We start from the raw sequence: 14,557 nt of genomic DNA, 5'->3' as shown, positions 1-14,557 counted from the left end.
GCTGTTTACAGAAGGTTCCAGGTGCTCTGCCCTGCGTAGGTGGCATAAATGTGTCCAGGCACTGAGGAGTCGGCACGTTTGTGGCTCAGGGAAAAGAGTCATGAGACAGGAAGATGTGGTGGTGTGCGAGATAGGCAGATGCAAGTTCTGGGGCATTGTGTTACTGAGATACTACCAAAATGAACTGGCATTCTCGCCTGTGAGGCTGACAGAGCCTCTGCAGAGCCATTAACTCCAGGACTGTTTGTAGGATCCCTGTCCTCTTTCACTGTTGTTTTTTTTTTCCAGATTCCTGGGATTTTAAGCAATCTACCCGCAACATCTCTCCCACCATTAACCAGGCTAATATAGTGGACCTGCACCCAGCTTCTGTGTACAGCATCCGCATGTACTCCTTCAACAAGATCGGGCGCAGCGAGCCGAGCAAGGAGCTCACCATCAGCACTGAGGAAGCAGGTGCTTCTCGCTCATGCATTTTCCTCTGCTGAGTGCATGCCTCCTGCACTCCTTTCTCTGGCTATACAGGCCTTTCTCTCCACTCTGTGTGCTGAGTCTGAGCAGAGGCATTTGTTCGGGGAGGTGACATGGAGAGGGAGTTACCAGGAAGGACAAATTAAGTTGGATGCAGAATTGAGCCTGTGGTGCTGGATGAGAAAAGTCAGAGGTTTTGTGTGTGGGAGAGGCTGTGCGCAGGCAGGAGTGAATCATTGCACTGCCTGTGACAGCGTGGCCCAGCTTTTGCGTGGTGAGCTGTGCCCAGGCCACAGGAACTGGCCTTGGTGCTGAGCAGTCTTCCTATTGGCAGTGAGGAGCAGGGAGCTTTCCGTGGTCCTGATCAAGTGACTCGGGAGTAAGGGAGCTGAAGGGGGAGGCCTCTTGTCCTGCCCTGTGTCCATACTACCGCACGCCACAGGACTTGGGAAATGAGCTGCTCAGGCCTCTACCTTTGCCATGAACTCAGCACACAGCTAGGGCACTGCAAAACCCTGGCGTGGTGCAGCCAGCCTGCACACAAGCCAGCAGCGAACGGTGCAGTTTGTTCCATCTCCGTCAGCAAAGCAAATGTTCCAGCCTGGGCAGCCAGCTCTGCTAGTCACTCTCAAATTCTGCATGTTCCATGCAGCACCTGTGGAGATTCAGCAGAAGTTTGATCCCTGCACAATTCTGTAGATGTGCAGGAATGCACACGTGTATACTGACTGGCCTGTGAGCCTCTGGGAACCAAGATTCCTCAGCTGAAGTTTTTAGAGAGATTTCTGAGAAGAGCGTGAAATCTGTGCTGTTAAATCACAGCTGTTTTTATGTGCGCGTGTTTCACCTTTACTCATTTCACTGTGTGTGCGAACCCCTGTAAGGAACCAAGTCCTTTTCTCAAACACTCGCAAGGGGATTGATTTCCTCTCTGGCTAGGACCTGCACGTGAGCCCAGCCAAACGTGTATCGGAGGAGCAATACAGCTGGCATGCTGGATAATGTTCTCCGAGTCTGAGATGGGGAGCGCGCGCTCTCTCTGCGTGTTGTCCTCTCTCTAGAATGGCTACATTCATCACTTTAACTGCCCCTTGTGCACTCAGCAGTGCTGCATTAGTCAGTGGGAAATAAGAGAGCTGAACTGGGAAAGATGAAAAAGCTTTTATTTAAAGCACAGTTTATTTCAAGAATAGAGAAGGCAGGAGGAACCCAGGTGATAGCACACAAGTGCATTTATTTTTCTCTAGCCCTCTGTTGTTGGTTTTTCCCTGTGATGGTTGCCCCACTGGAGAGTTGTTCCTTTAAAGCAAGTTTTGCTACAAGGGACTCCTTTCTCTGCAGCTTGTAAACATGACTCTGTTTGATCTGTTTAACCAACAGCTCCGGATGGGCCCCCAATGGATGTCACCTTGCAGCCAATGACATCGCAGAGCATCCAGGTCACCTGGAAGGTACATTGTTTGGGTGGGGGGGGTTGCTATGTGTGGAGTTCTGTTGGCATGGTGATACCCCTAATGTCAGTGATAGAAGGCAGCAGGCCCATTGCCTGTACAGCACCCTGGATGGCACTTTAGAGCTACTGGTGCCTTGGACAAGTCACTTAATTTCTCTGTGCCTCACATTCCCCATCTGAAATGGAAATATAATGCTCACATATCTCACAATGAGGCTTAGTCAGTTAGTGGTCATAAAGCGCTTTGAGATTGTTAGATGAAAATGCACTAGAGATATGCTAAACGTGATGGTTGTTTCATTATGGCAGTGAAGTAAGGAAACTGGTTTTAGGGGCAAGAATATCTAGGATCACAATCCTAAACAGAAGCCCTGCTCCTGTGTCTCAATGTCTTGGATCATCACCTTTCACCAGGATGCCCAGGCCCAAGTAAAATTCACTAGACAGAATGAAAACTTTGGGGCTAGATGAGTACCCCAGTTCTGTCACACGAGGCCCGTCCTAATCATGTTTTATAAGATGCTTATTATCTTACAGGATATCCATTCAGGGTGGAGAGGATAAATATGTAAAAATCAAGACACTTGGCTACAAAATGCTTGCGCAAAGATCAATAAAATTTAGAATCAGATTTATTTTTCAGAAGCCACATTGGAAAAATAAGATTGATTATAAAGTTAGGACTTCAGAATGAATCAGCAAGTCAATAAATTTAGGGCTCCATCTTCTATTCCTCCCCTCCCCTTTAGCACTGAAAAACAGATTAATGAAAAATAAGATTCACTTGAAAGATAAGTCACTTGGTTTTAAGAGTATTTCAGTGAGATGGATTGCTGTGGCTTTATAACATAAATTTGCAATCAGCCCTATTGATTTCTTAATGCTTCAGCGAAATATTGTTAAAATTGATTTAAACCTGGCTTCATGCATTTTTAAGGCTGTCGGCCCCTTTTCCCCCCTCCTAATCAGATCATCTGACTTAAGTCCTAGCCCTGACCAGGTGCTGTAGATCATTACTTCCTCATCAGCCAATCAGCGTTCAGTTATCAGCCCCTCTGCCAGGCTCTGAATGGCTCTGGGTTTGTTACTATTTGATTATCAGCATCTGAGCACTGCCTAGTAGAAGCCAAAATGCAGGAGTATTTTAAAAAATCAACCAACAAAGATCCAGTCAGACTGAAAACCGAAGGATAGGGCCCAAGAGCAAAACTTTGTCACCTGTAAGATGAGCCACTCACTGTTCCAAAGGAGCAGCATCCCCTGGCACTAAGGATGCAGAATGAGATTACACACAAATAGCAAAGAAACACACACTAGGAAGGGGCCCAAACAGACAGGATGGGCCAGTTCAGATGAATGCGTCCAAGTGTGCCCTAAAGAGAGTCAGAGATGGAGTAGGAGACCCTTTCCCGCAGCTGAGAGAGTCTGGTCTTCATCCCAGTCCAGCATGAACCTAGGGGACGATGGAAGACCTGCCCTGGCTGGGCAGGAGAAGTGGAGAGAACTGAGTTGCAAAGGGCTTTGTAGACAACTAATAAAACACCTGGCACTTAAGCAGCAATTTCTATTTCCAAAGCACCATACGCATTCTGAGACGGTCTCACAGGCTCTCTCCCCTTGTGAGCAGGGGTCAGTGGGATCAGCCCCAGGGGTGAATAAAGCACATTAAGTATTCGTCCCAGCTCTGAGCAGAGCTGGGATTAGAACACATGGGCTCAGTGCACATGGGCACGCTGCTTCAGGTCACTAAGACCTCCTGTTTTGCTGCATGTTGTCCCCAGCAGTGCTGGGGAGTGCTGATGGGCTGATGAGGTAGGGGTGGATGCTGCCCATCCCGTGACCCTGCTCCATTTGTATCCCCGCTTGTGCAGGCCCCAAAGAAGGAACTCCAGAACGGGGTGATCCGTGGCTACCAGATCGGCTATCGTGAAAATAGCCCCGGCAGCAACGGGCAATACAGCATTGTGGAGATGAAGGCCACGGGGGACAGTGAGGTCTACACTTTGGACAACCTGAAGAAGTTTGCACAGTATGGAGTCGTGGTGCAGGCGTTCAACCGTGCAGGGACAGGACCCTCCTCCAGCGAGATCAATGCCACCACACTCGAGGATGGTAAGCATACCGAGGTGCCAGGGCATACAGACAAGGGCACAGAGACATCTGGAAAGGCCTCCAGCCATTCTGAGGGTGTTTGTTCTCCAGGTCTCTGGTGCAGCCGAAACTCTCAGGTGGGGTTGGCTTTGTCATCACAGGGGATTTGCACCCTCTGTCTAGCATCATGCAAACCCCTATTGTAGACGATTTGCACCCTGCATTCAAGCATAGCAAACAGCAATGATACAACTAGCAACTCTGGGCTGTCTACCCCAGTCCAGGCAGCTGGCCATCCAAGGCTGAAACTCAGTAGAGGCAAGGCCCTTGGGCGTATATAGCAGGTGGGCAGCAGTGTCTCTGCCTCTCATTCTGGCTCTGTCTGTCAGCCCTTCCATCTGTGGAATAACATCTCGGTGATTTCCTGTGTGTTGCATAGGAAGCAATTTACAGCTGCCTGACCCCTCTGCCCACTTTTCATCTCTGGCCAGCACAGAAAAGGCTTTTGGGCTCTGCCCCCCTCTGGTGAGGGGCAGAGCATTTGTGATTTGTTTAGGCTGGCTTTTATTATATCACATGGTTTTGATTTTTTGTATATATATATTATTTTTTTCCCAAGAACACATCCCTGATCATTCTTAAGTGAGTAGAGAGCCCACTAATCCTGCAGGAGCCATTGCCTGATTCAGTATTACCAGGCCATTATTGGCAGACCCCCTGCCACTCTGGTGTATTTCAAACTACCTGCATAGTGGGAAAATGGCTTGCGTTTCCTGCCCCAGTAATTCAAACCCAGCATGGGGAAAGCTCTGCACCGTCCCTCGGTGTCTCATTTCTGAGGTGCATGACACTTCATGGAAAGGATCTGCTTACTCTGCTGAGAGGGATGCAGTTGCAGATCTTCCTCCTGTATCAGCAGAGTCTCCAGGAGTAGAGAGATCTGAGGGTAGCAGGGAAGTAGCAAATTCCTCACCCCTAGAACCGTCTCTGATAGAGCCTAGGAGCTGATGCAGGTGTGTCTCCACTGAAATATCTGTCTGTGCCCTCTACAGGGCATTGGTACCTGGCAAAGAACATTAGTCACTTAAACTGGGTCAAACCCTTTCCCCATCCCACTTGCCTTGCAGGGGGGGAGAGTGTCGTCTAGTGATCTCAGCAGGACCCTGGAATCAGAACTCCTGGCTTCTGTGCGATCTTAGGTGCACAACTCTCCTGGGCCCCTTTGCAAATCACAGCCGAAGTGACTTACCCATCTCCCTTGTGTTTCACTGGGTCAGATAGGTCCAAATTTTGGGTGCCTCAAATCTGGGTCAGATTTTCCAAAGTGGGCTCTGATTCTGGGTTCCTAGCTTAACACACACAAGGCCTGGTTGTCAGGGGTACTGCAGAGCCACAGCTCCAAGCGACTTCCGCTGCCATTGCGAGTGTTCACCACCTATCAAAATCAGGCCCTGTCTGTCTAACGCTAGGAACCCAGAATGAGAGCCCACATGGGAAAATCTGACCCATAGCCTCTGTAATGTAGCTTCCCCATCTGTGGATTGGACTGACGCTGCTCGCCTTGTTGTAGCTCTGCTAATATCTGCAGAATGTGCTGAGGCCCTTGGAGGGGAGAGGCTGTGGCAGTGCCAGGTGGTGGTACGTGACTCTGTTGTCCTGTTCAAATGGCTGCTGCAGACCAGACTCCAGCTGAATTGGAGTAATTTTCTATTAAGCAAACTTCGAGCCTAGAAAACGCTAACAGCCATGCGCATATGGCTGAATGCTGCGAAAACAGCCATGTGAATTCAGGGGACTAGCTCTTAATAAAAGAACTGACTCATTTTCTTATGATTAATACTTACTTCCAGCTCATGCAAATGACTTGAGACACAAAGACAGTATGTCAGAGTATCAGAGGTGACAGGGGACCCCTCTTCAGCAGCACCATGCCCGCAGCTCTGTGCTCCGAGTTTGTCCTTCAGTCTGGCATTTATTTCATCTTGTGTTTAAAATTTCATGGCTGCATCTCCTCTTTCATGCTCATGGCACGATTCCTGTTTTGCTAGCAGCTCCTTTCTCCCTTCTGCTATGGCTGAGGAAGGGAGCACTTCAACAACAGTGCGCTTCGGGGGTGCTAATTAAGCTTCATGCAGCCTTGCTAGGTAGGTAGGTAGGTATTGTGCCCATTTGGCTGACAGGTGAGCTCTGGCACAGAGGTTAAGTGACTTGTTCAGGGTCACACACGGTTCACTATTGGCTGAGTGGGAATAGAGCCCTGGCCTAGGCACCCTTGTTCTCACCCCAAGACACACACTCCCTCTGCCCAAACAATGGGAGAGCTTCATAAACTCCATCTGGGAGCAAGAGGGCGTGGGCGCCCCAGTGCTGCAGTGGGGAGGTGGGGTTCTGTGCCTGGCTCCGTTAGTGACTTGCTTTGTGACCTGGAGCGAGTCACGTAACCTCTCTGCCCCAGAGCTGCCATGTCAGTAAAGTGGGACTAGCAGTCCTTGCCCTCCAGTGTCCAAGGCTACGAGGTCTCTGGCTGAAAGGTGCTATGTATGTGCTAAGTGTTATTGCATATTTGGGGCTGCCCCATCCTGTGCTGCCCTGCCAGGCACCTGATCAGCTTCCAGCCTTTTTCAGTGGCTGAACATGCCCTGGAAGCTGCAGGTAGCAGCTGGAGGGGGCCCAGCCTGTGTGCTCTGGCAGCTGCTCTACCTGCTCCTCGCAGGGTTGTTTTACAAAGTGCCTTAGATGTTTCCATTGGGGAGAGATCGTGGTTGGCCTCGGAGTCATTTTAAAAACAAAAAAAAAAGTTTCACACTGCATTTGCTCAGCAGTTTTTCATACTTAATTAAGGCTCTCATTAGCCTGTCAAAGCATGATCATTTCCTGGCTCTATTAGCACTCCTCCTGGGGTATTCAAGGGCCCCTGTTTTAGCAATAGTGTCTTTTCCATAATTATATTGCCTTCATTTTGTTCAAACGGACTCTCTGTATTAGTTTATTACACTCAGTCCCTAATTACATGGTGCTTATATTTTTACACCTAAGTGATATGAAACAATAATCATTTTCAAAGAGGATCATTAGGATGATGTATTATCATTTAAATGCTCATAAAAATTAGAGTTACCTCTTATGGGGCAATGGGATCTAATTACCTTGCATCCAGCTAGCGCTCCTGTTTTTTCCCTTTGTTCTAAGTGCAGTGTAGACATTCTTCCTGCTTCCTGGATTATGGGGCTCTAGTTGGTTTTGAAGAAGCTGTGAAGTTTCACCTAGTTGTGCTGGAAAAGAATTTTTGGTGGACTGAAGGTTGGGGCAAAACTTCTGGGGCTGGGTCAGTTCTGCATCTCCCTGGTGGATAAATGTGTCGCCAGTTGCCGCTGCAGAGCAACACATTTCTAGGGTGTCCTTCACACAGTGTTGACCTTGGGCACCCTACTGGTTCTGCAGCACTACTTGTGTTCTGGTATACGCAGAGGTCCCAGGCTGGCTCGGGTCCCTTTTGTGCCAGGTGTGTTTCAAATGCTGTCACCCAGAACAGCTCCAGGGAAAGCGGGAGTGGTTTTGATTTGTAGCTGAGCAGAGACCACAATCCTGCAGTGGGATTATGTAACTTCTCAGGAGTCCCATGAGAGTTCCCTGGGTCAAACGAAAGCTGCTTTGGCCCTGTGTCGGGGGGTATTTCACAGGCCTGCCTGGCAATCCGCTTTGCCCCCTGCCATCTCCAGCTCTTCTCTTGACACCTGACAATGTGCAGGAAGGGGCAGGACTTCATGAGAGCAGAGGCAGCGGAGATGTGAAATGAATGGCGTGGTGTGGCACACCCCATGCCCTCCCCTGGGTGATTAATACTAAGCAATATGGACAAAGCACTGGTATCTCTTCCTGCTCTGTTTACCCAATGCCAGGCCCCTTCTGTAGTTTTGAGCCTCAACTTCAAAAGAAGAGAGAATTCGGGGGCTGGTCAGACTGAACCCCCTCCCCACAGTGCTGTGTCTCTCTCCACTGTGCTGGATGGCTCAGCAGTGTGGAGCTGGAGATGGAAGGGTAAACACCCGGGAGATTCCCAGAAGGCAGCTCAGCACCTGCAGTGCTAGCTGCCTGGGCGGCGATGCTGTGTAGCCATGACCCCATTGGGCTGGTTGTTCTGAGTCCCTGCAAAAGGCTTAGCGAATGGTCCCTGGCGGGGGTGACACCTCTGTGTAATGCCTGCCGTCTGTGTTCTCTGATACCCTGAGGCAGCGAGCTCCCTTTGCTGGGCAGAGGAGAGTGTCTGGAACCTGGCTGCTTGCTTAGGGGTAGCACCTGTGTTAAGCAACCAGCCTGTAGAAGTGCCCAAGCTAGTCCCCCCTTGTGCCAAGCCCACGGTCCCCCTTCTCCTCCCAACCCCACATCTGCCACTAGCCAACCCCAGCCCTAACCCTACATTTTGGAAGTGTGTTCTATGTGAATCCACCTTTGCTTTCGCGAGCTCAGCGTCATGTATGTTATTTGCCACTTTATTTTGATGAAATCTCAATAGACAGCAGCAGGTCTGCTCCTTTAGCCATGACTCAGTTTACAAGACCCTGTGCTGCAAACTCAGCTTTTATTTGGTTAATTTCACTCCAGGGCATGCTCAAACCAGGGCTTTAGCATCAAGATTGGTGGGAGTGTTTGCACTGCAGCTGGGGGGTGTCATTCCCAGTAACAGTAAACAGATTTGAGCTAGCACACTAAAAATGGCAGCATGGACTTTGCAGCACTGGTGGTGGCTTGGGCTAGCCACCCAAGTCCAAACCTGCCTGACCCCTGAATCTGAGCTCAGGTGGCTAGCCCAAGCCCCCACCAGTGCCGCACCACCCACACCACTATTTTGTGCATGCTAGCTCAAGCTGAGCTATTGCGAATCTGTTTGCCTCCACTGGGAATCACACCTGCCCAGCTGCAGTGTAGATGTACGCTGGTTACCCTACTCAGACCGCAGGCTAGACAGCACCCACCCTTTAGCAAAGGACCTTTCTGCTGGACTCCCTTACTCCAGCATTGCCTGCCACTGGTTCAGATTTGCATGTTCTCATCCACATTTGGGCTGCTGCTAACATCACTCTCAGTCCAAGCCTTGCTGCAGAATGGAGCCCTCTCCGGTAGGTGGGCAGCTGCTGGCGCAGTGAGAGGTGCTGGCCTAGCTGCACAGAAAGGCTGGGATTAGTGCTTGATGGAAAGCAGAAGTTCCAGCCCCTGGGAAATTCCAATATTGCAACTTTTGTTTGTGTCTCAAAATATCAAAAATATTCACAGAACTTTGGAAGAGATGGAATGCATCACTTGGACATTTGCAAATTGACCCTTTTCAGAACTTATCAATCAAAGTCAAGTGCTCTGATATCTCACGGCATCATTCTTCACTTTGAAATGTTGATTTGCAATAAAATGTCATTTTAATGTCATGCTGAAACCACATATTTTGAGTCAAAACAAAACGTTACACAAGGCAAAAATCAAAACGTGTCTTTGAAATCATAATTTTTCCTGTGGGAAAATATCAGTTTTGATGAGCCTACATTTTCTGATGGGAATGGTTTTTTCATTGGGAAATTGTGACCCGGTCCAGTTGAGATCCAACTGCATGTAGCACCCCGTTGTGGTCTGGCTTCTCACATGCTCCAAGATGGCGAATCTGAGAGTCTGAAATTCTTACCTGCTCATTGTTCACAAATGCAGCAGGGAGCCAAACCCTAACAATAGATGTTGTGAGGACTAAACTACCTGAACAGACAGATGGTGAGAGCATTACCGATGCTCTGCTCATACAGCATTGCACCCTCCCTCACTGATTCATTCTCTCTCTCTCTCTCTCTCTCTGCATGGACTCTTCCATCAGTTCCCAGCCAGCCTCCGGAGAACGTGAGGGCATTATCCATCACATCAGATGTGGCTGTGATCTCCTGGTCGGAGCCCCCACGTAGTACCCTGAATGGCGTTCTCAAGGGGTACAGGGTGATCTTCTGGTCTCTCTATATGGACGGAGGTGAGGGCTCAGATGGGGTTCACTTTTTTTGCTTTGTTTCTTACTCTTCTTCTTCTAAAATGTTACGTGAATTTGAGACCCGTGGCGAGATATGCCATAATGGAGGCTGGAAATACGCAAGTCCCATCCATGTTCCCTGCCTCACCTTCACACACACGCCTGTAACTCCACTTAGCATCTGACTTTCAAGCCCCCTGCTATTGCAGTCTGCTGCCAAGCCTGCTGCATTGCTTGGGTTTTTTTCCTGTGACTGTGGAAATGTCCATAAAGAGCCAGGATGTCACTTCTGACCTGAGCCAACATGTCAGCTGGATCTTGTGCTTGTAGAGCTGAGCAATGGAGCCCTTCCCCACGCTTGCTCTCAGAGGCCCTGTGCGTTGGTAATCCACAGAGCCATGCAGGAGGAAGGTTGGGAATCTACCCACTTTGAGCACAGAGAAGGTCAGAAGCTGGGCCCTGAAGCTGAAGGAATAGCTCCGCGGAGATGGGCTGGTAATCTGGGTTGTAATGCAGCTGGCTTCACTGTCCCTGTGTCTCTGTCTGGTCTGAAAGCAATGAGTGATCCTGATGCCTGGTTGAGACACCTGGAAGTGCATGGCCCAGTGTCCTGCAATGGGAGGGTAAGTGGGAGCAGAGAATGTAATCCTGCCGGGGTTGCCTGGGAGCAGGCTGGTTCTGAGCCTCAGACTGATCCCCTTGTCATGTTTCCACTGCAGAGTGGGGGGAGATGCAGAACATCACCACCACACGGGAGCGAGTGGAATTGCGGGGGATGGAGAAGTTCACCAACTACAGTGTCCAGGTTCTGGCATACACACAGGCCGGCGATGGTGTCCGCAGCAGCGTGCTCTACATCCAGACCAAGGAGGACAGTGAGTGATGCTCAAGCATGATGGGGCCCCTCCTGCCCAGAATGGCCTGGAGCAGAGGAGGAAGAGGTGTCACAGGTCGGGGGTGGGGAAGGGCATGAAGGTTGCTGATACAGTAGGGATGGGGATGCTGAGGCATCCAGGGCATGGCCTGGGTGGGGATGGGGTGCTGGTTTCGCTGGGGCCTGGCGTGCCCGAGGTGCTGGAAGGAGATGGCAATGGAGCAGGAGGTGGCAGGGAAGGTGATATTGAGCAGGGCCGTTAGGTGCCTGTTTAACTGAGGAGCCTGAGGAAATGGGCTGCCCTCACCAGTGGCTCCAGCCAGTGCCCCTGGGCAAATGCTGACTCAGCCAGACACAGTCTGGGTGGCCCCAGCTCCAGTCTTCTCTCCCTGCAGAGCACAGCCCTAGACACTGCTTGCTAGCCCAGTGCCTGCTGCATTGGAGCCCCCCTGCCTAGCACCGCTCTCCCGTTGTGCAAGCCCTCTGGCCAGCATAGAGTAGGATGCTGGCCTCACGACTGTGCCAAGCCAGTGGAGTCTCCAAGGCAGAACTGAGAACATTCTTGCTGCTGGGTGACTTGGGCCAATCTGAGGGAAGGATATGGGAAGCCCATGTAACTCACTTCTCCCATCCTCCCAAGTACAGTGATGCACCGGGGTCCTCCAGTGAGATGCCATGAAGTGTCATAGGCACTGGGCTGGAGTCCTCTGGAGGTGCGCAGGCAGGTGCACGTGGGGCTCTCCTGGCTCTCTCTTTCCCCCTGCTCTCAGTTCCTTTCAGGAGTTTGGTTCTGATGCCTTAATCTACTTGTCCACAGCTCTTAGCCAGTCTGTCCCTCCCAGCTCACATGCTGAGATCGGGCTGGATCATCGAGCTGGGGCATCAGACACAACGACTTGGGCTCAGGGAGGTGACAGCCAGGTTTGGTGTCTGTTCCTTCCAACTGCACTGGGCCCCAGGGGGATTGGCATCCTCTTTTTCTGGGTGGGGACACCCCTGAGGGCAGATGATTACATCCTGGTTGTGTTGTTTGGAGTCCCTGTGCATTTGCTACCTCTGGGCAGTTGATACCTACCTGTGCTCTTCATAAGGGAACTTCAGCTGCAAACACTTGGACGGTGGTAAGGTGATAGGGAATAGCCAGCATGGATTTGTAAAGAACAAATCGTGTCAAACCAATCTGATAGCTTTCTTTGATAGCATAACGAGCCTTGTGGATAAGGGAGAAGCGGTGGATGTGGTATACCTAGACTTTAGTAAGGCATTTGATACGGTCTCACATGATATTCTTATTGATAAACTAGGCAAATACAATTTCGATGGGGCTACTATAAGGTGGGTGCATAACTGGCTGGATAACCGTACTCAGAGAGTAGTTATTAATGGTTCCCAATCCTGCTGCAAAGGTATAACAAGTGGGGTTCCGCAGGGGTCTGTTTTGAGACCGGCTCTGTTCAATATCTTCATCAACGACTTAGATGTTGGCATAGAAAGTACGCTTATTAAGTTTGTGGACGATACCAAACTGGGAGGGACTGCAACTGCTTTGGAGGACAGGGTCATAATTCAAAATGATCTGGACAAATTGGAGAAATGGTCTGAGGTAAACAGGATGAAGTTTAACAAAGACAAATGCAAAGTGCTCCACTTAGGAAGGAAAAATCAGTTTCACACATACAGAATAGGAAGAGACTGTCTAGGAAGGAGTACCGCAGAAAGGGATCTAGGGGTTATAGGTAAATATAAGTCGTCAATGTGATGCTGTTGCAGAAAAAGCAAACGTGATTCTGGGATGCATTAACAGATGTGTTGTGAGCAAGACACGAGAAGTCATTCTTCCGCTCTACTCTGCGCTGGTTAGGCCTCAACTGGAGTATTGTGTCCAGTTCTGGGCACCGCATTTCAAGAAAGATGTGGAGAAATTGGAGAGGGTCCAGAGAAGAGCAACGAGAATGATTAAAGGTCTTGAGAACATGACCTATGAAGGAAGGCTGAAGGAATTGGGTTTGTTTAGTTTGGAAAAGAGAAGGCTGAGAGGGGACATGATAGCAGTTTTCAGGTATCTAAAAGGGTGTCATCAGGAGGAGGGAGAAAACTTGTTCACCTTAGCCTCTAATGATAGAACAAGAAGCAATGGGCTTAAACTGCAGCAAGGGAGGTTTAGGTTGGACATTAGGAAAAACTCCCTAACTGTCAGGGTGGTTAAACACTGGAATAGATTGCCTAGGGAAGTTGTGGAATCTCCATCCCTGGAGATATTTAAGAGTAGGTTAGATAAATGTCTATCAGAGATGGTCTAGACAGTATTTGGTCCTGCCATGAGGGCAGGGGACTGGACTTGATGACCTCTTGAGGTCCCTTCCAGTCCTAGAATCTATGAATCTATAAACCCGAGCAGTGCAGTTGGGTCTGAGTTTAAGATACTTTATATAACAATCCCTCCCTCCAAAAGATGGAGCAAAGCTGCTCAGCTCAGTGGTTTGGCTCACCACATCCACTGCTGCTAGCAGAGATGGGGGTGGGGAAGTTATGGATTTAAACATCTGTGTGTGTTCCCCTTACCTTGACTGATACACTATTAACACGTGTTAATTAGAATTAAGAAGAATCAGCTGTGAATGAGTCATTAGCAATGAATAAAACAGCCAAGATGTTTCCCAGGCCACAAAATCAAGAAAGACAAATTAGGGCTCATAAAGGATTAGGCAGGAATTTAGGCTGATTTTTTACTACTTCCTCTTCATCTCACGTTAAGAAGCGACACGCAGTCCCAGCTGCAGAAAGCTGAGCTGATTCCCTGGCAGACATTGAATGGAGCAGAGATTTGGCATGTTTACAATACAGTGTGTGTGTGGAGAGGTGGGGTATGTATGGGGTGGTGGAGGAGGGTGTGCGGTGGGTGGGACACCCCTGGCCCCAGCAGACCGTGACTGGAGCTGCTTACATAGTCCTTCTGGCTGTGGTATACAAGGGGTTCTCCAAATAAAAACAGGTCTTTTCCCTTCTCCTTCCCCTGAGCAGGCTAGAATCAGAGTAAAATTAAAATGCAAAGGTGGCCAGTCTCTTAGGGTTCAGTTTCTCTGTGGGTTGTAGGGTCCGTGCTCAGAGCTAGGGACTGCCTCCAGCTCCTCCTTTTCATCATCCCCATACCTGCTCCAGGCACTCTCAGGCTACGTCTTCACTATCTGCCGTATCGGCGGGTAGCAATCGATTGCTCGGGGATCGATATATCGCGTCTCATCTAGACGTGATATATATCAATCCCCGAACGCACTTATATCGATTCCGGAACTCCACCAACCCCAACGGAGTTGCGGAGTCGACATGGGGAGCCGCGGACATAGATCCCGTGCCGTGAGGACGGTGAGTAATTTGATCTTAGATACTTCGATGTCAGCTACGTTATTCACGTAGCTGAAGTTGCATATCTGAGATCGATTTTCCCCCGTAGTGTAGATCAGCCCTCAGGGGCAGTAAGGTCAGTGACTGTCTTCTTCTTTGCTGTTCTGTCCCTGTAGCCTTTCCCTTTTGAGCTTCCTCCGTCTCAGCAGAGCAAGCCATACAGGTAAGTCTGGTCAGTGGTGTGTGAGCCCACCTCCATTAGGGCTTGTCTACATTACCCGCTGGATCGACGGGCAGTGATCGATCCAGTGGGGTCGACTGATCGTGT

At 49.7% G+C, this 14,557-nt stretch overlaps 1 protein-coding gene across 1 annotated transcript in view; it reads left to right on the top strand.

Moving 5' to 3' along the window:
* Window positions 1-14,557, top strand: part of DSCAML1 (DS cell adhesion molecule like 1) — a 327,133-nt gene that overhangs the window by 245,342 nt on the left and 67,234 nt on the right. The window contains exons 15-19 of the mRNA XM_050921872.1: window positions 289-456; window positions 1,852-1,922; window positions 3,796-4,036; window positions 9,870-10,016; window positions 10,733-10,888. Coding sequence (XP_050777829.1) covers window positions 289-456; window positions 1,852-1,922; window positions 3,796-4,036; window positions 9,870-10,016; window positions 10,733-10,888 — 783 coding nt within the window. The remainder of the gene's footprint in view (window positions 1-288; window positions 457-1,851; window positions 1,923-3,795; window positions 4,037-9,869; window positions 10,017-10,732; window positions 10,889-14,557) is intronic.

The sequence above is a fragment of the Gopherus flavomarginatus genome, chromosome 13 (assembly GCF_025201925.1).
Source record: "Gopherus flavomarginatus isolate rGopFla2 chromosome 13, rGopFla2.mat.asm, whole genome shotgun sequence".
Classification (NCBI taxonomy): Eukaryota; Metazoa; Chordata; order Testudines; family Testudinidae; genus Gopherus; species Gopherus flavomarginatus.
This window is presented reverse-complemented; position numbering and strand designations above follow the sequence as displayed.